Source organism: Ilyonectria robusta, assembly GCF_021365365.1.
Source record: "Ilyonectria robusta strain PMI_751 chromosome Unknown BGZ61scaffold_9, whole genome shotgun sequence".
NCBI lineage: Eukaryota > Fungi > Ascomycota > Sordariomycetes > Hypocreales > Nectriaceae > Ilyonectria > Ilyonectria robusta.
In genome coordinates, this window is record NW_025764443.1 from 595,340 (window position 1) to 619,086 (window position 23,747).

At 53.4% G+C, this 23,747-nt stretch overlaps 7 protein-coding genes across 7 annotated transcripts; 6 read left to right on the top strand and 1 right to left on the bottom strand.

The window, feature by feature from the left end:
• Nucleotides 1–1,821: 1,821 nt before the first annotated feature.
• On the top strand, nt 1,822–3,935 carry BGZ61DRAFT_351893 (peptidase family M1-domain-containing protein; the record flags this gene model as incomplete). The annotated part of the gene is made up of 5 exons (XM_046240374.1): nt 1,822–2,716; nt 2,772–2,907; nt 2,957–3,063; nt 3,112–3,506; nt 3,558–3,935. The coding sequence occupies 5 exons, from the start codon at nt 1,822–1,824 to the stop codon at nt 3,933–3,935; spliced, it is 1,911 nt and encodes a 636-aa protein (XP_046104702.1).
• On the bottom strand, nt 3,931–4,487 carry BGZ61DRAFT_588118 (uncharacterized protein). Its single transcript, XM_046256511.1, has 2 exons — nt 4,265–4,487; nt 3,931–4,215 (listed from the first exon to the last, which is right to left on the bottom strand). The coding sequence occupies exons 1-2, from the start codon at nt 4,397–4,399 to the stop codon at nt 3,997–3,999; spliced, it is 354 nt and encodes a 117-aa protein (XP_046104703.1). The 5' UTR covers nt 4,400–4,487; the 3' UTR covers nt 3,931–3,996.
• A 902-nt stretch (nt 4,488–5,389) lies between these two features.
• BGZ61DRAFT_235519 (CST complex subunit Ten1) lies at nt 5,390–6,241 on the top strand. The gene is made up of 2 exons (XM_046238271.1): nt 5,390–5,596; nt 5,684–6,241. The coding sequence occupies exons 1-2, from the start codon at nt 5,508–5,510 to the stop codon at nt 6,000–6,002; spliced, it is 408 nt and encodes a 135-aa protein (XP_046104704.1). The 5' UTR covers nt 5,390–5,507; the 3' UTR covers nt 6,003–6,241.
• BGZ61DRAFT_235525 (uncharacterized protein) lies at nt 6,150–7,226 on the top strand. Its single transcript, XM_046238272.1, has one exon. It carries the CDS (start codon nt 6,481–6,483, stop codon nt 7,069–7,071), a length of 591 nt encoding a protein of 196 aa, XP_046104705.1. The 5' UTR covers nt 6,150–6,480; the 3' UTR covers nt 7,072–7,226.
• Nucleotides 7,227–9,390: 2,164 nt separating this feature from the next.
• On the top strand, nt 9,391–15,389 carry BGZ61DRAFT_451124 (uncharacterized protein). Its single transcript, XM_046245795.1, has 2 exons — nt 9,391–9,938; nt 9,995–15,389. Exons 1-2 carry the CDS (start codon nt 9,875–9,877, stop codon nt 15,097–15,099), a joined length of 5,169 nt encoding a protein of 1,722 aa, XP_046104706.1. The 5' UTR covers nt 9,391–9,874; the 3' UTR covers nt 15,100–15,389.
• Nucleotides 15,390–19,496: 4,107 nt separating this feature from the next.
• On the top strand, nt 19,497–20,424 carry BGZ61DRAFT_235542 (uncharacterized protein). The gene has a single exon (XM_046238273.1). The coding sequence runs from the start codon at nt 19,545–19,547 to the stop codon at nt 20,106–20,108; it is 564 nt and encodes a 187-aa protein (XP_046104707.1). The 5' UTR covers nt 19,497–19,544; the 3' UTR covers nt 20,109–20,424.
• A 1,482-nt stretch (nt 20,425–21,906) lies between these two features.
• Nucleotides 21,907–23,696, top strand: BGZ61DRAFT_451131 (S-adenosyl-L-methionine-dependent methyltransferase). The gene is made up of 6 exons (XM_046245796.1): nt 21,907–22,081; nt 22,201–22,217; nt 22,275–22,354; nt 22,416–22,683; nt 22,750–23,212; nt 23,277–23,696. The coding sequence occupies exons 1-6, from the start codon at nt 21,947–21,949 to the stop codon at nt 23,403–23,405; spliced, it is 1,092 nt and encodes a 363-aa protein (XP_046104708.1). The 5' UTR covers nt 21,907–21,946; the 3' UTR covers nt 23,406–23,696.
• The last annotated feature ends 51 nt before the right edge of the window (nt 23,697–23,747 follow it).

Genomic DNA, 23,747 nt, shown 5'->3' on the forward strand with positions numbered 1-23,747 from the left:
AGACCTTGACTCTTTCACACTTACAAAGCAAGGTCACGCGCACCGCACCTCTCTATCACTGACTCGGTGCATCCGTCATCAATCTTCGACATATCGTCAACCATTTAGCCTCCAGTTCTCCCTAACCCCGCTTGTTGTCTCTACAAGTCCGGGTCTGGAACCCTCACCCGGCCGAGAACAAGCTAGGGTCCATTTTTCCAAGGCTATAATACCATGCCGTATATCACTCGCATCTGGGAAGTTCAGGGGTCCTGGCAAAGTCCAGGCCGTCGTCAACTTTTAGCGGCCCCTGCGTTAGCCCAACGGCCGGGATCTCCACCGCGCACTCACACCGTAACCACCGTCGAGCGGCGCCTGCTCGCTTCAGTTTCGTGGGGTGATGTCGCCTCACCATAGAATCTCGTACACCGGCACCTGGAAACCGGTACGCTGTTCGCCACCCGCTATCCATCGCCATGCTTTTCTATGTTGATCCAGCTCGAAAAGGGGAAGTGCACCCCCTCCCTGTCCTGAACCAGCCACCTGGGAAGATTGCCGCCGTTCTGCAGTGGCCCAGCCTGGAGAGCCAACTGACAAGCTGCGGGGTATAAACAGCGTTTCATGGACAAAGCCATGCACGAGACTTGACTCCATCTGTTGAGATGCGTGCGGAAATATTTCTGCAAGCACTCTGTGTTGTGCACACCGGGGGCCTCGGTAATCGCCAAACGGGAGCTTTGGACGGGGCCGGCATTGCCATGTGCACGAAGTCTCCACTTGATCAACTTGCATTTGCTGTATGTAGGAGGCAAAGCATTAGGGGAAAGATGCAACACCGTCAGGTTTCATCCTGCACAGATTTTTGTTCACAGATGCACCTGTCATCATCACCCCGGTGCTTAGACGCCACGCTGCAGGATTTTTCTGCAGGACTGGGGCTGCAGTCTCAGAACCCTGGAAGTGTCATTGCGCTCATCCAAGAGCCCTTAGGCAAAAGCCGACTAGATGATGATATTACGGAAATGGTATCTCAGGTCAACTGAAAGACCCTGCAGACTGCTTTGACAAGGTGCTCAGTCTATTACAAGCCAGCGCAAGCCCGCGACCATCTCTGGCGGAATCTTCGGTCCCGACGGGGGAACGTCCTCAATTGTGGCATTACCGTCACCGTTATGATGTTTATCACGGACATGAGTTCTCTCGCCTCATGGGCAAAACGCAGGGGCAGAGGCGAGATTGCGAGGTTTTTTTTTTTTTTTGGAACGCGGACGGAGCTCAACGATGAGCCGGGGCCAAATCGGGTCGAGTGACAGCAAACAGAATCTCCTTTTGGCAGATACGATGACAGCCCCCATTCTTTTCTTAGAAGTCGTGAGATCTATTCCTTGTTTGAACGGCCAAGGCCACCGGCGAGCAGAGTTGTGGCTTAATTATTAGACCAGGCCAACGTCCGGATTAGGATGGGGCGCAGATTTCCGACCGTCAAGCCACAAGGTGAGAGAGGGGCAAACCAGGTTGTCATATACGACTGATAGTTTTCTCTTGTGGATAAGGAAAAAGTTCCTCCGGTTTGTCCTAGTGTTGTTGCCACTGCTCGCGTGACAAAAGCTGCGATGCCTTCAATCGTGACGACGCCAGTTCGATTAGAGAGCTTTGGGAAGGTGCCAGACAGACGTTGGCTACAGTGTTAGTTCGCACTATTTGCACTGCCTCACGTGATGGGCCCCGCGGGGAACTGGCAAATCGCATTCGCCCAAGCGGATTTCATGACGTGGGCTCATGTCGGACAGCAGCCAGCTGTACTATTTGGGGAAGGCAACTTTCTGAGAGGGGACCTCACTCATGTCGTGGCTCTCATTCCTCAAGAGGCCATTCCCCCTCCGAACCACGCAAATCACCGTCACAAACAATCTAAGACGCGGCTTCGCATCTGTCAACATGGCTACTCGAGATCCCAGCACCTTGTCCAACTATGGCGCTTGGCGGACTCGGCACACGACGGCTGACTTCAAGATCGACTTCGAGGACAAGTGCCTCAAGGGATCTGTCGTGCTGCAGCTTGAGTCTCAGACCGACAAGGAGAGCAAGGAGATCGTTTTGGATTCGAGATTCCTAGATATCTCCTCCGTCAGCATCAACTCTGCCAAGTCTAAGTGGGAGTTGAAGGATTATTCCGCTCCCCTTGGTGCCCCGCTGCACATCTCTGTCCCGGATGGCGCCGCAAAGGGTGAAATCATCAACCTTGCCATTGATGTCCAGACAACCAGCAAGTGCACAGCTCTTCAGTGGCTCACCCCGGCCCAGACGTCGAACAAGAAGCACCCTTACATGTTCTCGCAATGCCAGGCTATCAACGCTCGGTCCATCTTCCCTTGCCAGGATACTCCCGACGTCAAGTCGACTTTCACCTTCAACCTCACCTCGTCGCTGCCAGTGGTTGCCAGTGGTGTTCCTGTTGGTGACCACGACGCCACGCCTGGAGCTGAGAAGCTCTATAAGTTTGAGCAGAAGGTTCCAATTCCTTCGTATCTCTTCGCCGTAGCGTCTGGAGACATTGCAACTGCTCCTATCGGCCCTCGTAGCGTAGTAGCTACCGGCCCCAACGAGCTAGAGGATTGCAAGTGGGAGCTTGAGCGAGACATGGAAAAGTTTATGGAGGTTGCCGAAAAGCTTGTCTTTCCGTACAAATGGGGCGCCTATAACGTCTTGGTCTTGCCTCCTAGTTTCCCATACGGAGGTGCGTCCTGCTGCTCAGAATTCCAGTTTTTGGGCCTTGTTAATCACAGTCACAGGCATGGAGAACCCCATTTACACATTCGCGACACCAACTATCATCAGTGGAGATCGTCAGAATGTTGATGTTATCGCCCACGAGCTGAGCCACAGCTGGAGTGGTAACTTGGTGTCCAATGCAAGCTGGGAGCACTTGTAAGTGACATATCCTTTGCGACTCGATCTCAATACTGATTCCCCCTAGCTGGCTGAATGAGGGTTGGACCATGTACCTTGAGCGACGAATCCAAGCCGTTATTCATGGTGACGCAGAGTTTGACTTCTCCTCCATCATCGGATGGCAATCTCTCGGTTGGTATCCCAAAGTGGCCTAAATATCAATACTAACCACCTCAATAGAGGACTCTGTGGAGCTTTTCGGCAAAGACCACGAATTCACCAAGTTGATCATCAAACATGATGGCTTGGATCCCGAGGATGTCTACAGCACTGTGGCATATGAGAAGGGTTTCCATTTCCTCTACTACCTCGAGCGTCTCGTTGGACGCGAGAACTTTGACAAGTTCATTCCTCACTACTTCACTAAGTGGTCTGAGAAATCTCTTGATTCATTCGAGTTCAAGGACACTTTTCTTGACTTTTTCAACGGTCTAGGAAACGACGAGATCCGTCAAAAGGTGTCAGAGATCGATTGGGACGACAAATTCTACAGCCCCGGTCTCCCCCCTAAGCCGGATTTCGACACCACATTGGCAAACATGTGCTACGAACTAGCAGCCAAGTGGAAGGACCCAGTGAGTACATCGTCATAAATTGCTGGATGCAGCTGCTAATATTCAAGCCAGGACTTTGAGCCAAACCCCAACGACGTTGAGGCCTTCACTGCTAACCAGAAGCTCGTCTTTTTGGCAGAGGTTCAGGCGGCTGGAAAGCTCAGCCCAGAGAAATCTCAGCTCCTGGGTAGAACCTATGACTTTGTCAGGTCAAAGAACGTTGAAATCTTGTCGGCCTACTACCTTGTTGCTCTTAAGGCCCATGATCCAACATGTTATGAGGGCACAGCCAGCCTGCTGGGGCGTGTCGGAAGGATGAAGTTTGTGCGACCGCTGTTCCGTGGGCTGAACAAGGTGGATAGGCAGCTTGCGTTGGACACGTTTACCAAAAACCAGGATTTCTATCACCCGATTTGCAAGGGCATGGTAGAGAAAGATTTAGGCCTCTAGATTAGAAGCCATCTGTACTCGTATCATGCAAATGGAAAGCTCAGCAGACCATATCTACCCTCTACTCTAACCATGCCGAAGTCTCCAGAACACTGGCCCATGTTTGACCCTCAGACTTCTCAAATTTCTCAACCGAGTCAACATCGTCCACTCCAAAATTACCGTACAGATGAGGAAATCCGCCCTCCCACTTAACAGGATCGGCGAAGTCGGCGAACTTCAGCTTGGCCACCCAAATAGCCGGCGCGTTTTTGAAGAACCGATCGCATGTGCCAGGAACCTAGCGTCTATTAGCTCATCATATCCTGTATTGCCTGGCCATTACCTACCTGGGCCGCAATACTCATGTGTATGAAGCCATCTTTCTGGTCAAGCTCCGACAGAGGGTTCTTCTGGGGGAAAGGCTCCGGGGGAGCGGACGGGAGAATCTTGTACACAAATTTTGGAGAAGCGTCAGACGTCATGATGGAAGGAGTCTTGATGGAGGCAAGGGCAGGAGTGGTGAAAAGCTAGAGTATGTCGAAACTTGTTGAAAGCCCCCTCAATCTCGCAATTCACGCTTGACGTAGTGGGAGGCCAGAACGGTCATTGGTCGCCATCACGCTCTGCTCCACTTTGTTTGGCTACCTCCGAATTGTAGCCCACGAGATTCATTATGTGGATTTGTGACCTTGTCGTGGTTTAGGCACCTTAGACTCTTGGCAAGCGATACAAAGAATTGCCGATACTTTACCTAATGTTAAGAGTATACCCAAGTATTATTGCAATCAAAAACTTTTGTGTTGTGCTGACTGTCACATCGAGATGACAAAGGGTGCCACCGATAATACATATATTTCCGGTAAGCATGGTGGTGTGTATTTAGCAGTAGCATTGGTGGTCTAAGTAAACATGATAATCACTGGGTGGACCGCCGCAGCGTCCCATCGTGTGGGATATTCGTAGGAGACTGATCGTGGGTTGAACACTAAGTTCTGGAGTCTGTATGCCACTGGGCGCGAAGCTCGTTCGCAATCTTAGCATTTTTTTGCTTCGAGTTGCGTGCTACATGTAGGAAATAATCAAATCTATATTCAAAGATTCTTCAGATATTTTGACCTTACGGATCCGGGAACTTAAACATATCGTGGTCATAGAGTTCATCAACTCGATTCAAAGTTGATCTGATGTTGGGATACCTTTCCATTTCAATAAAAAGACGTAATCCAGACGAAAATCGGACCCACGCAGGCATAAAATCCCTGTGAATCGTTTAATTTCATCGTATACTACATGATTAGTAGAAGTACTGTTTTTGTGATACTGGTGAGCCTGGTGGCATGGTGTTTAGGGTAGCGGGGAAAGTGCAACTTGCCCACTTTGGATGGACGCCTTGGTGGGGTTCCACACTGTGTGAACACGGGAACCAAATTGCGTGAAGGTGAAGGCACATCGATCGGCCTGAACTTCGCCCTCCCAACCACTTCGCGTTTATGTCCTTGCAAGCGCATGAGGCCGCGAGGTTGCATCGGCTCCCTCATGTACGGGACTCGTAATAAACGCCCAGTCATCGCTTAAAGGTCGCTACCAAGAATGTCGCGAGGCCCGATTCCGTCTCGCCTTCAGCTGCTGTCAAGCCTCCCCTCTCGAGCGGTTGGCGATAAGGTCAGATTTCTAGGGTGGTATGACAACCTGGGCCTTGACCCAATAGCCTTGGCTTCTACTATCTGATGCCGCTCTCATTACTGGAAAATACTGACTTGCTGCAGTGTCACTTCCTATTCAACCGCACTAGGTTGCCTCTCTTTGGGTCACCTCTACCCCCTGGGCACCGATGTCACTGTTCTCGTGGATGTGAACTTGATCCTGGAATCGCTCACGTCCGAAAAGACACGTGTCGGTGAATATGTGAACGTGATAGGCTACATCACTTCAAAGCAAGCACCTCATGCCCCAGATACGGCACAGCAAGAGACGGCGCAGGTCTTAGTCCAAGCACTGATGCTCTGGTCTACTGGCCCAATGGATATTCGCACATACGAGAAATCCGTCGATGCTGGCAAACCTGGTCAACGAGAATGCGCGTGAGCTATGCGCACCCCCGAAACGGCCACTGGTGTGCAAGCCTACTCAAATTGTTGACTTCTCAAATTGACCATCAAATCGGCCCAGTATTGCTGTACGACTGGACTACACGCGAGGGCTGACAACAAAACGACGTTCGAAGCCTGTGAAACCCCACCAGGCCGACAGAAAAGCCGCCGGGTCGTCCTGTTAGGTTGCAACCTTGGTGTCCGGCATCTCGCAGCGCGCACCATCATAGCGTCGGGTTGACATGGCCCCAATCAACAGCTTTCGTTCGGAGTGTCGCCGGCGGGTGGGCCGAACGGTTGAAAACACCTACCCTTCTTGCAAGAACTGCAGCAGGCAATCCAATTGGAATGCGAACATTCCCGGAACCCGGACTAATCAACTCCACTACCGCCTCTCCTTGCAGATGGACAACCTCGCATGCATATACCATGACACAAAGAAGCAATTTGGGTAGTGTTCAGACTCACATGGTATGGGTTGGGCTGAAACGGTGCCAGATGGCATCGTGTCGCTGGACAAGATGTCCACCAATATGATGCCATACTCGAACTCTGGTCAATTGGGTATCTTTGTCCGTCCTCTATACTCGCTGTCAAGCGCCCAACACCACCACCACCTTCTCCACCACAGATGCACTACCCCGGCATATGTCTCTCTCACCGCAGTCCTCAAGCCCCAACGACATTCTAACGAGCGGGGTTTCCGGAGCCGAGTTGTTTCCTGGTCCACCCCCCAGGTGAGATCTGTGCACTTTCGGAATGTTCGGTACGCGCGCCATGGCTCTGAATCGCCAAGGAGTATGTTCGAAGGTCTGCAACGTCTACTGGGGATCATTGATCATCGTTGCGGCGACGATCGTGATGATGCCGCCGCGGCTCACGTCTTCTGGGCGCTTCAGCTCCTCTGGAAACGACAACGGGTTGATGCAATGGTCGCTTCAGGGGCCTTTCGGGATTCTGCTGAAGTCTCGCTGCCGTTTGTCGATCCCATAGCTCCTTGGACTTTCGGCATATGTCGTCGATTTGTTCCTAGGAACGAGCGTGCCGTTGTCAACTTACCGTAGAAATGATACTCGAAGAGGAGAGGCTCACATCTGTCAGACAAGAGCCCGGGGTAGTGATGAGAAAACCATCTTCTCCCTAAGCCGGCGAGCATGAGTAGGAATGACTTCAAGACTGTCTCAAAGACGTGGTACCTCAAGCGTATATGGGCGGACCGTGGCTTCGGGCCCCAGGTAGTATTGAAGCTCCTGAGTAATGACTTTTCTGTGGATGTCTAGATGTGGAATCCAGTACTTGTTCATGGAGGAGGACGACATGGTCGAAGATATGGCAACATAAATGCACCCGGCGATGTACTCGGGAAAATTTGGGCTAAACTGGGAGATTCCTAGAACAGACAGACGAGACTGGGGGAGGGTATTTATCTAGAACGGCCCTGTGCAATGATCCTGGCCCAACAATGTGCCCAGAGTGTGCACTTGATGTCAATGTGCGCAAATCCAGGGAGGCAAGGAGGTATGCCACCGGTCCAATATGCCCCTGTGTGACACGCTCACCGCTCCTGCAGACTGACAACCTTCCTAAAGCCACTCCGCATGGGTGAGCTGCGCTGCATGTCTGCACATATGTCTCGCCCGTTCCATATTTCCGGAATATTGTGGCCAGGAACCCTGGCGATACGCCACCGTCGATACGCCCCGTCGTGAAAGTGAGGCGAGCGACGTCGCCCATTATTGGCGAGTGGTACCCGCCATCCGCCTCGCCAGCGTGGCAAACACCAAATCAGCTGAACTCTACCAATGGTGTCAATCAACCGATACCTCCCGAGATTGCGCGTGTCCAAAAAGAAGGGGACTTTGCTCCTCTATTGCATTGTCCTGGTGATGCTCGAGATCAGGTGTGACCAATTCGGGATCAAATCGGCCGTAACCGGTGAAGTGGCAGATGCAAGGTCTCTCATCTGTCATGGTCTGGAACCCCTCCCGACGAGTTGAGAAATGAACATTGATCTGAGCGGTTTGCATCCGTAGTCTAGCGAACCTTGTCTACCACGAGGTACCATCGGGCTGGGGAAGCGCGGATGTGCATTTGTCGCCCTGACTCCGGGGTGTGATACCCTTTTGCCACCCTAGGTGACATGCGGGTTGTCGATCTGCGGATAGCAGGGATAACGGTCTATGCGATGGCGAGTAAGGACGGGAACATGGCCGTGGCTAAATATGTACGGATCTCGCTTCTGGTATTGTTTGAACTCACTATGAGATGGCGCATGGGGCTCATGCAAGTCATATGGACACTATCGTGCCTTTCTGCGCCTCATACTGTTGGACATGGTCCCCATAATATGGAGTTGATGCCAACTGTCGGACTAGCCCTGCTGACCAAGTTCCCTAGTTAGAGCCAGTTCTAATTCGTGGAGGATTTCGTACAGTGACACCTGATTGGAAGGAAGTCCCGTTGGCCGTCTGGACCATCACACCGGCTTCCATTTGCCTGGCATGACGTAGCGAGCACCCTACCTGTAATGGAGGGCAAGTTGTACGATGGAAGGCTATCGGGGCTGAGACTCAGTTCTGAGACATACATTCGTTGGGCTATTTTCAGCTGCCACACGTTGGGGGGGACTAACGTCTGTGTGGCTAAGAACGGGGGCATTCCCATGGACAATTGGGGTGATTTCTACACATATGACTCTCCTATGACTAGGCTTGTTGAATAGGATTTGTTGGCGCTGCAACCATGTGGATGAATCCCGACATTATCGGAATTTCGTCTAGCTAATCATCCCAAACACCTGATTAATGCGAAGGCCCGAACCGTACGGCAGAGGCTGGATGAATGAACATACAGCGTTCAACGCCTAGATCCTTCAGGCTTCACCACGCTCTGATTTAAGCCGGGGAGGAAAAGTCCGCCTCTTGTAAATGCCCAATTGAGATTCAAGCCATCTAAATGTGCAATGTAATGACCTGACCTTCGATTTCAAGGAGAAGCGAACCCCAAGCTGGTGTTGTTGCGTTGGGGTTCATCAGCATCCTAGATCCACAGAGCCAGTGCGCTAAGGGGCGTGGGAGCAGGCTAAGGTCGTGACAGCTGCCAGAGGTGCTAGGAGACAAGCCATGAAACACGCAAAACAACTGACATCTAGAATAGCAGAGCGTGCACGCGCATTATCTACCTAATACTAGTAATAAAGAAGATGTTCACGAGCTTGGAGAACAGAACAGGCTGGAATATGCTGGACATCAGCTGCGGCTACTTTAATGCTCGGCTCCCGATTGGGCAACGGGGTACGTCACATGCACGTGAACTCCCGGCTCTCCCCTTACCAGCATAAACTGCCAATCAAACCAGGCCTGCACGAGACCCAGCAAGTGCAGCAGCAGCGCGACCGCGTCAACCTGCGAAATTTGTTGACAGCAGCCACCTGCGCCCGACAACAGCACAGCTTCTGCTTGCGCCGACCCCGATTACGGACCTCTGGCAAGCTGTACCGGTGCTGTCGCCCTGAGTCTTGCCCGAGAATCGACGACTACGACGGCCGAAACCTGCAGACCGCTGCTACGCTCCAAGCGGCGACACGGTGTCGTCATTTCTGGATACCACCCCGAGACCAGACGCCCGGGCCAGGGGGGACAGACGACCGTACAACCCCAACGGGAGATCACGCCGACGGGAGGATGCGCTGCGAGCCTTGATGGAAGTGACGTCTCGGGATTGCAACTAGGTCTCCTCGATACTCCCGTTTTCCGCAGCCGAAAGCTTCGCCGGACTATTTGAAACTGCCGAGCCCCGCGCATTGCCTACGTCGAAGCTCTCATCGAGAGGGGACCAAGCGAGGTCCCCTTGGACCAATCCGCAGCTATGGCGCCCGCAGGTGGAGGTAACATTAAGGTGGTGGTGAGAGTGCGACCCTTCAACGGGAGAGGTAGGTTATCCCGACAGGAATTCCGGCTGCCAGGCAGCTTGGCTAATTGGGAGCAGAAATCGACCGAGGAGCGAAGCAGATCATTTCTATGAAAGGGAACCAGACGGTTCTTACAACACCTGACAACAAGGGCGTGAAAGACAATACCCCCAAGGCGTTTGCGTTCGACAGGTCGTACTGGTCCTTCAACAAAGCCGACTCCAACTATGCTGGCCAATCCGACCTTTTCGACGACCTTGGTCAACCTCTGTTGGAAAATGCGTTTCAGGGCTACAACAACTGTATCTTCGCCTACGGCCAGACAGGTTCCGGAAAGTCATACTCCATGATGGGTTATGGCAAGGAAGTTGGCATCATCCCAATGATTTGTCAAGATATGTTCAGGAGGATAAACGAGATCCAACAGGACAAGGCAACCAAATGCACCGTGGAGGTCTCCTATCTCGAAATTTACAACGAGCGAGTGCGCGATCTTCTCAACCCGTCTACCAAGGGCAACCTGAAGGTTCGAGAGCACCCTTCGACCGGACCATACGTCGAGGATCTTGCTAAGCTCGTGGTGAGCGGTTTTCAAGAAATCGAGCACTTGATGGACGAAGGAAACAAGGCCCGAACCGTCGCCGCAACCAACATGAATGAAACATCCAGTCGAAGTCATGCTGTCTTTACCCTCATGTTGACACAGAAGAAGTACGATGCGGAGACGAAGATGGCGATGGAGAAGGTTGCCAAGATCAGTCTGGTCGATTTGGCTGGTTCTGAAAGAGCTACGTCGACTGGTGCAACAGGTGCTCGATTGAAGGAGGGTGCCGAAATCAACCGATCTCTGTCGACCCTCGGTCGTGTCATCGCCGCTCTCGCTGATTTGTCAACGGGAGGAAAGAAGAAGAAGGGTGGCGGCCAAGTCCCATACCGAGACAGTATTTTAACTTGGTTGCTCAAGGACTCTCTGGGTGGAAACAGTATGACGGCCATGATTGCAGCCATTAGTCCCGCTGACATCAACTACGACGAAACTCTGAGCACCCTTCGATATGCCGACTCTGCGAAACGCATCAAGAACCACGCCGTGGTTAATGAAGATGCCAATGCCCGGATGATCCGAGAGCTCAAGGAAGAGTTGTCACTCCTGAGAAGCAAGCTGGGGGGTGGTACGCCTGGTGGCGTGGGCGGTGCTGCAGTCCCTCCCGAGGAGGTGTATGCAGAGGGTACGCCTCTCGAGCAGCAAATGGTCAGCATCACTAGCTCAGATGGTGTTGTGAAGAAGGTCTCAAAGGCAGAAATCGCTGAGCAATTAAGCCAAAGCGAGAAGCTGCTCACAGATCTCAACCAAACTTGGGAGGAAAAGCTTCTCAAGACTGAAGAGATCCACAAGGAGCGTGAGGCTGCCCTGGAAGAGCTCGGCATCAGCATTGAAAAGGGTTTTGTTGGCTTGCATACCCCGAAGAAGATGCCCCATTTGGTCAACTTGTCCGACGATCCGTTGCTTGCCGAGTGTCTTGTGTACAACCTAAAGCCAGGAACGACCACTGTCGGCAACGTTGACACCAATGCAGACCATCAAGCCAACATTCGACTGAACGGCACGAGGATTCTACACGACCACTGCGCCTTTGAGAACGCCGCCGATGGCACTGTGATGCTCGTTCCTCAGGAAGGAGCATCGGTTATGGTCAACGGAAGGCGCGTCACTGAACCAAAGCAGTTGCATTCCGGATACCGAGTCATTCTGGGAGACTTCCACATCTTCCGATTCAACCACCCGACGGAGGCTCGAGCCGAACGAGCAGAGGTTGGCGGGAGCTTGCTGCGACACTCAATTACGGCAAGCCAACTGCAGGCCCTTGATCGATCATCGCCCTCGCCTAGCCCACGCCCAGGCCACGAGAGATCCTTTAGTAGGGTGTCGGAAATTGGTGACTTGTCACGGCCGGAATCCCCAGCACTTTTCTCACGCACCGGCAGGGACTCAGACTGGTCTCTGGCGAGACGAGAAGCGGCTGGCGCAATTCTTGGCACGGATCAGAACTTTACAAGTCTTACGGATGAAGAGCTGAACGCACTGTTTGAAGAGGTCCAGAGGGCTAGAGCCGAGCGTGTGAATGGTCGAGAAGACGGAGAAGACTCGGAGTCCGTGACCTCCTATCCGATCAGGGATAAGTACCTGTCAACTGGTACCCTCGACAACTTGTCCCTGGACACGGCACTTACAATGCCCTCAACACCCAAGCATGGCGAACCCGACGACAGACTAAGAGAAGTCCGAGAAGAGCTCCAAAGTCAGCTAGAGAGGCAAAAGGAGGAATACCAAGGTCAGCTCAAGAATGCGGAAGTAGCCAATGTGGAGATTGAGGAGATCAAAAAGGAGAAAGTCAAGATGGAGGCAGCTTTGCAGGAGTTGAAGGAGGATATGCAAAAACAACTCGTTGTTCAACGGAAACAATACGAGGAGAAGATTGAGAAAATGGATCCGCTGAATAGACCGAAGATGAGCCCGAAGCTCTCCGACGAAGAAATCGAGCAGGCGAAGCGAACTGTCAAGATATGGCGGAGCCGGCACTTTGTCAAGATGGCAGAGACCGTTCTCCAGAACGCTGCTATCGTCAAGGAGGCGCAGATTATGAGTAACGAACTGGATGAGAGCGTCGTGTTTCAATTCACTGTGGTGGATATTGGACATGTCCTGTGCTCGTCGTACGACATGGTTCTGAACGGCCTCACAGGAGAGGGAGACGACATCGCGCTAGAAGAAGCCCAAAAGCCGTGCATTGGCATTCGGGTGGTCGACTATAGAAATAACGTGGTTCACCTCTGGAGCCTGGAGAAGTTGCAAGATCGAGTTCGACAGATGCGGCAGATGCACCAGTATCTCGACCAGCCGGAATACGCACAGCACCTGAGTCTCGACAACCCGTTTGTTGAAACCTGCATGCCTTCGTACACCTTGGTGGGCGAGGTTGACGTGCCGCTGAAGGCAGTCTTCGAGAGCCGGGTTCAGGATTCCACGTTGGATGTTCTCTCCCCGTACACGTCCCACGTTGTCGGTATTATCAAGCTCTCCTTGGAGCCATCGCATGCACGTGCACCAACGAACACCTTGAAATTCAACGTCGTCATGCATGAGCTGATTGGTTTTGCCGAGCGAGAAGGCAGTGAGGTGCACGCCCAACTCTTCATTCCTGGCATTTCCGAAGAGGATGGTATCACTACCACACAGATGATCAAAGATTTCGACGAGGGGCCCATCCGATTCGAGAGCGTTCATAGCATGAGTGTTCCCCTCTTTGCGCCCCAGGATGTTACACTGAGAGTGGCTATTTTTGCCAAGGTGTCGACGATGCATTTGGACAAACTTCTTAGCTGGGACGACATGAGGGATGCGGTGCCGATGAAGAACGACCCCAAGGGAACTCGGATCAATGAGTCGCAGTTTTTCACGCAGGAAAAGCATGATCTGCTCTCCCGTGTTCAGATCATGGAGCTTAATGAGGTGGGCGAGTACGCTGCTGTGGAGGTGACGCAGACCAGCGAGCTGGATACTGGGACATTCCAACTGCATCAAGGCCTGCAAAGAAGAATCGGCATCAACATTTCCCACAGTTCGGGCGAAGCCCTGCCCTGGGGAGACGTCTCTGCTGTCCGTGTCGGGAAGATTCGACTGGTGGACTCCGCTGGAAAGACCCCTGATATGGCTTCCAATGACCCCGATCTTACGCTCAAGCTGTCTTCGAGTCCAGTCTTTCGTGAGAATGCCAACGGTACCCGGAACATTGCCATATTCGCCCAGTGGGACTCGAGTATGCACAACTCGCTTCTACTCGACCGGGTGACTGCGGACAAGTATCGTGTCCAGATGACAATTTCTTGGGAGATCAGTTCAGAGAAGCTGGCTGAGCCAATGAAGTTCTCACAGAAGGTCTGCGTCCAGATCATGTCGAGATCCTTTGTGCGCCAAACCTCGGTCTTTTCGTCCCTCTTTCAAAATGTTAGGTTTGTGCGGTCATCGACCGGCATTTTCACGCTGACCATGCGACCTGCCCCCATCAAGAGAATCGGTGATCTGTGGAGGATGAATAGCCAGCATGATTATGTCAAGGGAGAGGAGAACTTGACCACCTGGACTCCTCGCGGAGTGTCCTTGGTTGGTGATTTTATCCTGGCGCGCAAGAAGAAGAAGCGAATGGCAGAGATGGGGGCAACTCAGACAGTTCTCTCGAAACTTGGACTGGATGGCACCAACGACAAGTCTGCCCAGGATGAACCTGTACCCGAACCCTCTCCGGAGCTGAAGCCCATCATCCCGGATGACGATGACCTCCTCATCGATACTCCTGACACTTCCCAAGCCCCTCTCGACGAAGATGAATTTTTGGATGGGGAAGCTGAGGGAGCAGATGGAGTAACTGAGATAGCCGAGGAGGAAGACACCATCAAAGTGGAGGAGGTACAGCCTAAGCCTGAATATGACGAAGAAACGACGGATCTTCTTGGGAGGTGCCTCAAACTCTGGAAGAAGTATCCAGATCCGCTGGTCAGCATCCTGAGCCCAGCAAACACGGCGCCACCTACGAATGGTGTGACGAGCGACTTGCCGCCGCCGCCCACTCTAATTACAACCATTATTAGGGTGCCCAAGAACCCCAAGGTGTTGAAGGGAGGGTACCTGTTGATACCAAACAGCGATTCGACGCGGTGGGTTAAACGGTTTGTGGAGTTGAGAAGGCCGTACCTTCACATCCATTCTGCCACAGATGGTGACGAGGTTGCGCTGGTGAGCTTGCGAAATTCGCGTGTCGATAGTCAGCCTGGAGTGCTGGGTCTCCTGCACGGTCCAGATGACTATGATGCTCCGCAAGGCCAGAATGCGGGAGCTGATTTCACACCGGGCCACCGGCGTACAGGGTCGGGTCGCGTCATCTCCACCATCTGGACGGGCACGGGCGGGGGAGGCTCGCATGGGGATGGTCCCGGACTCCAGCGTCTCAGCGAACGAATGCAATCAGCTGTATTTGCCATATATGGTACGGACAACACGTGGCTCTTTGCGGCGCGGAGCGAGCGCGACAAGATGGATTGGATCTTCCGGATTGACCAGACATTCATGTCGAGCAACGATAGCGTCCCTGGCAGCGGAGTGGCGAGCCCCTTTCCTGGATACTAATTCTCGAAGGGGGAGTGAGTGAATGAATGGGGTTATGACTTGAAACGTTCTCTCATTTCAGCATATAACTTTTCTTTTGTCACGTTTGGCGGTGAATTAGATGAGATGAATTATACCCCCGAAGAATGAGGAGGGAAACGCCGCTGATGTAGGAGTACTGTTAAAAAAAAAACCTGGATATAGGTAGGCTCGAGAAGTCTGGATGCCGACGTGGGCGCAGGCCCCAAGGCGGCGAGCACTCGAGTTAGAATCCAATTTGGATAGGACTATAATGTGAACGAATAATATCATATCGGGTTCCAACTTGGGCTGAAATTGGAGTTTCTCTGCGTGATTCTACTCACTGTACAAGCACGGAGGCTAGAAGTCGCTGGCTATGTTTTGAGAGACCGATACTGACTGGCTGAGACTGTACGACGATCAATTCACTAGTCCCGGGAGTCGTGGTGTGGCATTGCCATACGAGATGATTCAAGGGATTGCCTCAGAGACACTTCACTGCGGCTGCTTGCTTGCCTTCTCAACTGGTGAAAGGTGCATATGGCTGAGAAATCCTACTAACGACGCAGCCACATGGGGAACCGGGCGAAAGTGCATCACAGTAGCGTTTATTATAGACAACGGATATTTCCGTGGCATCACAGAGGGAGGCGTGGCCTGAATACCGACTTTCTACGGACTAGATACTCCGTACTACACAGGTAATGTCATTCGTAAGCGATGCTATTCGCTATTCGCTATTCGCTATTCGCTATCCGCAAGCAGGCGTTTGAGCCGGCTGTTAGGTAACAATTCTGTGTAGCCTGTTGCTTGCTTTTTGGCAACCCTGAACATCAACGGAGTGGCTTTTTTCGGTTAGATGGGCCCCCAGACAGATTGCTTTTTTGCCTGCCCGACTTTCCCATGCTGTCGATCGTGGTTCACAGACGAGCCGTTTTAATTTAGGGGAAAGGTTAACGCCGACGACGACGCAATGCAATTGTGGAAACGTCCAATGTGAGGGAAAGGGGGCAAATTAGGGAGGGCATCGAAGGGTTTGGGCGTGAGCGGAGAGGAGACAGAAGGCAAAGTCAGGCCATAGAAGGCAAGGAAAGAGAGACAGTGGAGGGGCAGGATGCTAGCAGACAAGCCAGAGAGGGCCTCAAGCGGCGATACGACGGTTTAGATCCGACGGCCTTTACTAATTAGACCCGGCGCGTTGGAGGAGCCAGGAGCCAGGAACCAGGTTGGAGGAGAGCCAGGCGGAGAGTCAGGAGGGAGCCAAGAGCTAGGAAGTGGCTCAGGTACGAACGATGTAAGGGACGCTGTTGGGGTCTCGCTCCGTAATAGAGGCGGTCCAGTCCAGTTGCGCGCTGGAATCGAGTGACAAAGAGCGCAGTGTCGTGCTAAATGATTGCCGTGGGCATGGTACAGTAGCATCTCGACGGAGCAACAGCCCGAGCGAGCGCGCTGTGGATGAGGAGGTGGATACGGGTGTAAATGGGCTGGTCGTACGGAGGAGTAGAGCTGGCTTAGGTTGGTGAGGTGCGTGTGCGGTGCGACTTGAGCGCGGGGAACAACCCAAGGACGCCTCCACTCCTAACATCCACTAACATCCACTAATAACACCCACTAATAATAACATCCACTAATCCTCCACTCTCGCGCCCTGCGTTGCTCAAGCGTAGGTACCTCAAAGACACTGCAACGTGCGTTTGCTGGCGGAGGAGCGGGATGCTACAGACGAAAGGGAGAGAGGGGTGGCTAGTTAGCAAAGCATGCATCCAGGGTGCCGGGTCCGAGGCATGGGCGGACCCAGCGGAGTGGATGTGACGGGATGGGATGTGAGGACGGGATGTGGGAATGGGATGTGGGAATGGGATGTGGAAGAGAATCGGGCACGTTCCGGCATATCTCTCTCTCTCTCTCTCGGAGAAAATAACCCGAGGCAATGGAGAGGTTACGTTACCTTTCAAGCAGCATCACTCCATCTACAACATGGAAGCGGCAAGGATCAAGGGCCTCGGGAGGGATGAATAACTCTCTCTCTCTCTCTCCACACGCGAGACCGAGGCTCAGAATGAGATGAGACGCGCTTCGAGACGAGGTTGGCCTCCCCACGAGCCCGAGATAAGAGATTCCGCATGGCACGGGGCATGGGTATTGCACAGCACATGCATGGACGTGCCATAAATAATACTACTACGTATGGTATGTACGCTGCTCGGTCCGATCACCTTCTGTCGGTAATGAAGCTGACCAAACGAGCGCAGGGGAGCAAGCAGCATGATACGACGCTGAGCTGTGTTGGGGATCATGGTGATCCCGAGACAGACCCAGATGGTCGGTAATTGTCCTCGGCCACCCCTGCACATCGTCCGTCCCGCCGGGACAGCTGGGAATGGGTTTATACACGAAATCGTCTCGTTTGGACGAGACGCCACTAATCAACGGAAATGATGATGGGAATGGCCTTGGATCGGCATGGAGTTGAAGGGAGGTGCTGCTAGCCCGGCCCGGATGCTCTGGCCGTCTGTTCCGCCGTGCTCCAGTGCTACAGACTGTCTACCTAGGACCTAGGGAGGTACCTAGGGACAGTGAATGTGGTGTACCCACAAGACCGGAATGGCATAATCCCGCCCGTAGAATGCTAGCATGCGCCGGCGTCCACAGCGAGGCTTGTAGCGCGTACTGGATGCGAATAGAGCGGGCTGTACTTAGGACGCCAGGTAGCCTGGACATGACCGCTTGCACGCTGGGACGGACAGCGCACCACACCACACACCAAGCCCGGTCCCAGGCTGGCGGGCCACGCCACGGGCCAAGCCACGGGCCAAGTTGACTCCTCCACCGTGAAGTCCAGTTCTGGCTGCGCGTCAACTGCTTCCGTCACAGCGGTGAACCTGGGAGAGCTTCCCGTGGAGCACACAAGGCAGGGGAAGCGGGAGAAGAACTCGGGAGGAAGAAAACGAAGGCGCTTTGCGAGAATGGGGAAAAAGTAACGCGCAAAGAGCAACGGCGTCTTGGCCTGCTTCGGCCCCAATGCAAACAAGGTCTCTAGGCCTCTAAGTTAGGCTTCTGCTACGGTCAGCACCCACCGCTGCCAAGCAACCCCTGGCTTCTCGTGCCACTCCCCTTGCCTCCATGTCTACTTGCCGGCTAAAGAGGCAATTGGCGCTCTTGGCGTCAGTACCGACAATGGGGGAGGACCTGACGAAATCCAGCCCAGGGCACGAACGTCGTCCCAACGCCAAAGCATCAAAGAGAAATTGACTACTTTTTTTTTTTCCCTTCCCCGGCGCATGAGGCTTTGACGTTTGGGGGTGTTGGGGGCCGTGGTGTGTACGGTTGAGGGAGAGACCCTGGTTAACTGTGGTGACGGGAAGGGTGCGGAAAAGGCAAGGCCAGGGCTCGGAATGGACCTGGAAATCACCCGGCAAGGGAGCTAAAGCGGCCGGGAGTCGATTGATGCACCGCTGTGTGCGTATTGGGAACTGCGCCGGTACTTTTTTGTCTTATTGTTCTTCTCTTAATCGGCGCATGCGTCTTCTGGCGGAAGCATCGGAGGGGCTTTGAAACTATCAAACACCGACCCCTCCGAGGCCCCATGTCGTCGGGTTGGAGAAAAGAGACGGGAGGCCGGTATAGCGGCTCGAGATATACATGAAGTGGTGCATTAGCGGGAGTCGCTTTAGGGTTGGAGGGGGACTATTCGCTATCAAGAAGGAACAGAGTTCGAGTTCTTGTTACGGAATACTACGTAGATACTACCGGCCCCTCGAAGCCACCTAGGCCCGGCATTATTTGGAGCTTGGCAGTACCGAGCCTGTACTAAATTAACTTCATAGGATGGCGCCCCTGCTGAAGATAAATGACAGGCAGACAGATAGGAAGAGAGAGGAGCACAACACATACGTGGATAGTAGGATATGTATCCGCAGACGGGCGTGTGAGCCAAAAGGTCCGTGTCCAGTTCGGCTCATGCACGGCATGCCATGGCTTCTTCCCAGCCGCGTGAGACACCGCAATCACCACGTAGCATCCAGGTACGCAGCCTGTCCGTTGTGCATACACTCTGACGTCGCCAACTAACACAAAGCTAGCTGGGCTAAGGAAGCCGGGGGGCACAGACACCTAAAAGGAAGGCTACGAAGAAGAAGTTCGGCAACTAGTTGCTAGGGTTGCATAGGGAGGTCGGTAGGTAGGTATCTTTAGCCTGGCGTTTCGGGAGGATGATGAGTGAGTTGTTGCTTCTCTGGCCCTGGGGTCTCGGTTCAAGACAGAATTGATGCAATGATCGATCGACTGCCGTCCCGTCTTCTAAGGCTCGGCGTGTTTCTCCCTCCCTCTCTCTCTCTCCCTCGCGCTCTCTTTCCCCCTCTTTTGTATTCCCCAGACGCCATCCCCATCCATCTCACCTCCCACACAACCTAAAGTCTCGGAGCAAAAGCCACGGCCGCCCTTGTATGTCACCCAATCCCGTGCAGTCGGTTCCTTGCCCCATGCCCTCCCTGCACCAGCCTTTTGCAGAGTGCGGGTTTTGCCGTGTGCCTTTTTTCTATCTTTCTTACGGTCTTGCATTCTCGCATTGCACTGCAATTTCCCACACCCCCCCCTTTTCCCTTGCCTGGTTTGGTGGAAGATCGCCGGGTGGCATTTTCTCCGTCCACACACAGCACAGCGTAACGTGTAACCCACGCCGCACAAAGCATTTACTTGTCCCTTCCCTCTGGTTCAGATCAAACAAAAACCCCCCCAACCGGGCATCCAATCGGCCGTCACCCACCCGCGTCCTTTTTTTCTTTTCTTTTTTTTCTTTTTTTCTTTTTTTTCCTTTTGCCTGTTCTTGTCTCACACCCCTCCCCCCCTCCCAGAACAAAAGTGTCCCAGATCTCCCCGGTGCCGTCAATTTCCAAGCCTCCGGGAACGGGCTGCGCTTCCCGACCCAAACCACCGGATCCCGGCCCCAGTCCCTTGTTTTAGCCTACCCGAGTCGCTGGGACGCCTCTGAGCGGGCGGATTTCTTGTGAGCGAAGAAGGAGGCTGGTCTGTGAGTTGGCCTAGGTGTTTTCCTGTCTGGTCTTTGACATTGGGGACCTGGACTCGGTTATAGAGTGCGGGCTAGGGCGCTGGCTCTCGCCATCTCATCTCGCACGCGCCATAACGCACCACGCAGACACTAATAACATTGCGCAGCAACACGCAACTTACACACCACGAACAGTTCCCAACCATGCGGTCCTAGCCAAAGCCGATAGAAGGGCTAAAAGGGAAGAAGGAGAGAGAGAAAGAGAGAGAGAAAGAGAGAGAGAAAGAGAGAGAGAGACACACACCCTCTAATTCAATCCCGTCCCGCCGGGCCCTGCTCGGTGCTTGGGAGGGAGTCGAGGGACCCTTGCCTCTGAGCTGACGCACGTCGCCGAGTTTGGGAATAGGTCTCGCCCGCACCAAAAAGCCCCGGCCGCCTGGGGTGTCTGCGTGGTGCGCGCGCGGCGTGCGTGTAACTTAGGTGGTTGTTGGTGGACGAACAGCGATTCCCGCTTCTCCCGTAGCGCTCCACGACCCGACCACCACGAGCCCTCCCCTTGATTCCCATCTTCGACTCTGCGGCTTCCTTTTTGGTCGACCGAGCAGTCGGACAGACAAACTGGCACGCGGGCACGGAGGCGTGTTGCTTGTTGCTTGGCTTGCTCCGAGACAGGCATCATCATCCTCCCCGTCCCTGCCGCCCACTAATTATCACGGCCGCCTCGCTGTCTCACCTCGCACACACACGCCCTCAAATATCCGACACCGACAGGCTGGGTCATAGAAATTCGGAGCGGCCACTGGCCAGGAGGGTACGGCACCCAGACCCAAAATGGGACCCCCCAAACACGACCCAGAGACCAGGTTGCTTAAAGACGGGGCGCACCAGGCCTGGCTGGGCTGGGCTAGAAAGCCGAGTCAGATACCCGTCCCAGACTGCTGGGTCCTGTTCGACTGAGTTGCCGTCTTTCTTGATCCTGTTTTGATCCTGTATTGATGATCTTGTCTCGTCTTGTCTCTGTCTGCACTTGTTATTAAACTCTTTGAGGCGGGAAACTCCCCTTTTCGCTTCCCCAGTCGAGTATCATCTCCATCTCCATCTCCATCGTCGTTCGTTGCCTCCGTCTTCCCCATCTCCGTCTTCATCTCCCGCGCTCCTCGGCCAAGGCTACCCGGTTCCCGTACTTGGCAAACCGACTCCTCGTCCTTTTGCTTCTTTTCTTTTTCTTTCTTAAAGCCATCTGTCCCTCTGCTTAGATCGCCCGGATCACCTCCAATACTCACTTACTCGCTCATCAACAATCCTCATTCGGAAACTCCCTGCAACGGCCGCACCACCACCACGCCCACTGTCTTCTCTCCCTCACTTCGCCGATCCATATCCACACCTGTCCACACCGCACATAAGCTCGCCATCTGCCGCCTTTCCACTCGCTTCCTCCCCCTAGACTTTGTCTCTTTGGGCGACTCGCATTATTTTCTCTCTCGCCCCCCCCCCCCCTGACCTGACCTTCCCGACTCTAACGGCTTTCGTCCTTGGGCAACTTTTCTCAACCGCTTTTCCGAACGGCATTCCCATATCCCGCACCTTTGGTTCACCCCCTCATATTCTCATATTACGAGACCACCCAATTCCCTTGTGTGTGGGGTGGTGGCCTCTGCGTTACCATTCTGACGGGTCGCTTGCTTCGCTTGCATCAGCATCCTGACGCTTCTGTCCAATGGGCTAGGTCATTCGAATCTGTGGATTCTGTGCGTCTGCTGCGTCTACTGCTTCTATTGCTTCTGCCGCTTCTACCGCTTCCGTGATTGCTCCGCATTTCCACCAGCCAAAGAGATCATGTCGAGGCCACCTCTTCCGTCCAACGACTCGGACGACATGTCCAACTCGTCGCCATCCAACATGAATAACTTTCAGTTTACCTTCAACTGCTCAGCTGCAAACTCTGCCCAAAATAGTTTTATTGAGCCCGATGTGTGTTCTCATTCCTTCTCCTCTCTCATCAGCTGTCTCGCTCAGCCGTCACCGCCGTCCACACCTCGTCTTGTACATGCCAAAGGGGCTTTTACTGACTGTTGATTTCACCCATACAGTCCGATGCACAGGACAAGTAAGAACACCCATCCAGACCTGACGCTTCGAACCCTTGACTGATCATATCTAGCAGGGACTCAGAATCCTTGACAGACAGTGTCCAAGACTTCCCTGAAGAATTCGGTCGAACGTACCATGCGTACAGAGCAGGCTGTGAGTTTTGCCCGCTGCCCCATTGGGAGACACCGCCCTCCGAAACTGACCTTCACTTCAGCGTATGCCTTCCCCAACGACCAGCTGGAACGGGATCGACTGGAGCTCCAAAACGATGCCCTCATGAAACTCTTTGGTGGACGACTCTTCTTTGCCCCCTTATCGAAACGGAACCCGCCTCGTCTCGTCCTCGACATCGCTACCGGGCTGGGTGACTGGGCAATCAAGATGGGCGACGAGTTTCCCCAGTCCGAGATTATTGCAACTGATCTCTCTCCAATACAGCCTCGGAAGGTACCCCCAAATGTTAGCTTTTATGTTGAAGACTCGTATGTCACCCCATATCCTGCTACGTTTCTGGCCAGTGTCCTGCCGTTGCTGACTCCCTCCTGTAGCTCGCAGCCATGGGACTACACCGATAAATTCGATTACATTCACACCCGGATCACGGCGGGCTGCTGGTCGTCTTTCCAGGAGCAAGTCGCAGAGCAGGCTTTCGAGTCGCTCAACCCCGGCGGCTATTTCGAATCCCAGGAGTACGATGCCATTGTGGCCTGCGACGACGACACCCTCGACCCGGAAAGCCCCCTGGCTCGGTGGTTTCATGACTTGAGAGTCGCCTCGGACGCCATGGACCGTCCCGTCGTCCTTGCCGCCACGCTACGAAAAATATACGAGGAGGTTGGTTTCGTTGATATCCAAGAGCGCATCTTCAAGATGCCTATGAACGGTTGGCCCAAGGACGAACGTCTGAAAGAGCTGGGCAAGATGTGGGAGAGGAATTTTTTAACAGGACTGAGCGGCTTCTCCTTTACGCTCTTCAACCGAGTCTTTGGGAGAACCCCGGCGCAAATAGAGGTGAGGCAGAGAAAGGATTGAACAACCCCTTTTATTTGGAAAAATAACTGATCGAGCTTCTTAGGTGTCACTCGTCGACGTGCGGCGAGACCTTATCGACACCCGGATCCACGCATATCTACCCATTTACGTTGTGACTGGACGCAAGCCCTTCCCCGGCGAAGGACCCATAGCCCCTGTGGCATTGTCTTGAGCAAATATACCCATCGTTGGGGTCGACAATCGCCCCGACCACATGATAATAAGAGGAGCTGTGCACATGGCGAAGGGATGAAGGAGCCACGATGTGCGAGTTGGCATCATCCCCAGCAGACGGAAAACCAAGAGTGCGAGAAGCGCTAAGCATGCCATGGCAGTTGGTTTTTGGACATTCATACCCATGATACCCTGAGCGAGAATGAATACCCATAATGTTAAATGACATGCATGATTAGAAACGGACGATATTATTCTAGATTCTGCAGACACAATCAAGAAACACACTCTGCTTTTATTCTTAGGGTTGGTCCCTTGCGACTAACTGTATGTCGCCTTG

Excerpts from the sequence above, each read along its gene's own strand:
- BGZ61DRAFT_235525 (XM_046238272.1), top strand. The coding sequence starts at position 6,481 with ATGGGTTGGGCTGAAACGGTGCCAGATGGCATCGTGTCGCTGGACAAG.
- BGZ61DRAFT_235519 (XM_046238271.1), top strand. The coding sequence starts at position 5,508 with ATGTCGCGAGGCCCGATTCCGTCTCGCCTTCAGCTGCTGTCAAGCCTC. Across the intron at positions 5,597-5,683 it reads AAGGTCAGATTTCTAGGGTG|TGTCACTTCCTATTCAACCG; the intron begins GTATGACAACCT and ends GACTTGCTGCAG.
- BGZ61DRAFT_588118 (XM_046256511.1), bottom strand. The coding sequence starts at position 4,399 with ATGACGTCTGACGCTTCTCCAAAATTTGTGTACAAGATTCTCCCGTCC. Across the intron at positions 4,216-4,264 it reads ACATGAGTATTGCGGCCCAG|GTTCCTGGCACATGCGATCG; the intron begins GTAGGTAATGGC and ends AATAGACGCTAG.
- BGZ61DRAFT_451124 (XM_046245795.1), top strand. The coding sequence starts at position 9,875 with ATGGCGCCCGCAGGTGGAGGTAACATTAAGGTGGTGGTGAGAGTGCGA. Across the intron at positions 9,939-9,994 it reads GCGACCCTTCAACGGGAGAG|AAATCGACCGAGGAGCGAAG; the intron begins GTAGGTTATCCC and ends AATTGGGAGCAG.
- BGZ61DRAFT_451131 (XM_046245796.1), top strand. The coding sequence starts at position 21,947 with ATGTCGAGGCCACCTCTTCCGTCCAACGACTCGGACGACATGTCCAAC. Across the intron at positions 22,355-22,415 it reads CCATGCGTACAGAGCAGGCT|CGTATGCCTTCCCCAACGAC; the intron begins GTGAGTTTTGCC and ends CCTTCACTTCAG. Across the intron at positions 23,213-23,276 it reads GAACCCCGGCGCAAATAGAG|GTGTCACTCGTCGACGTGCG; the intron begins GTGAGGCAGAGA and ends CGAGCTTCTTAG.
- BGZ61DRAFT_235542 (XM_046238273.1), top strand. The coding sequence starts at position 19,545 with ATGTCACCCAATCCCGTGCAGTCGGTTCCTTGCCCCATGCCCTCCCTG.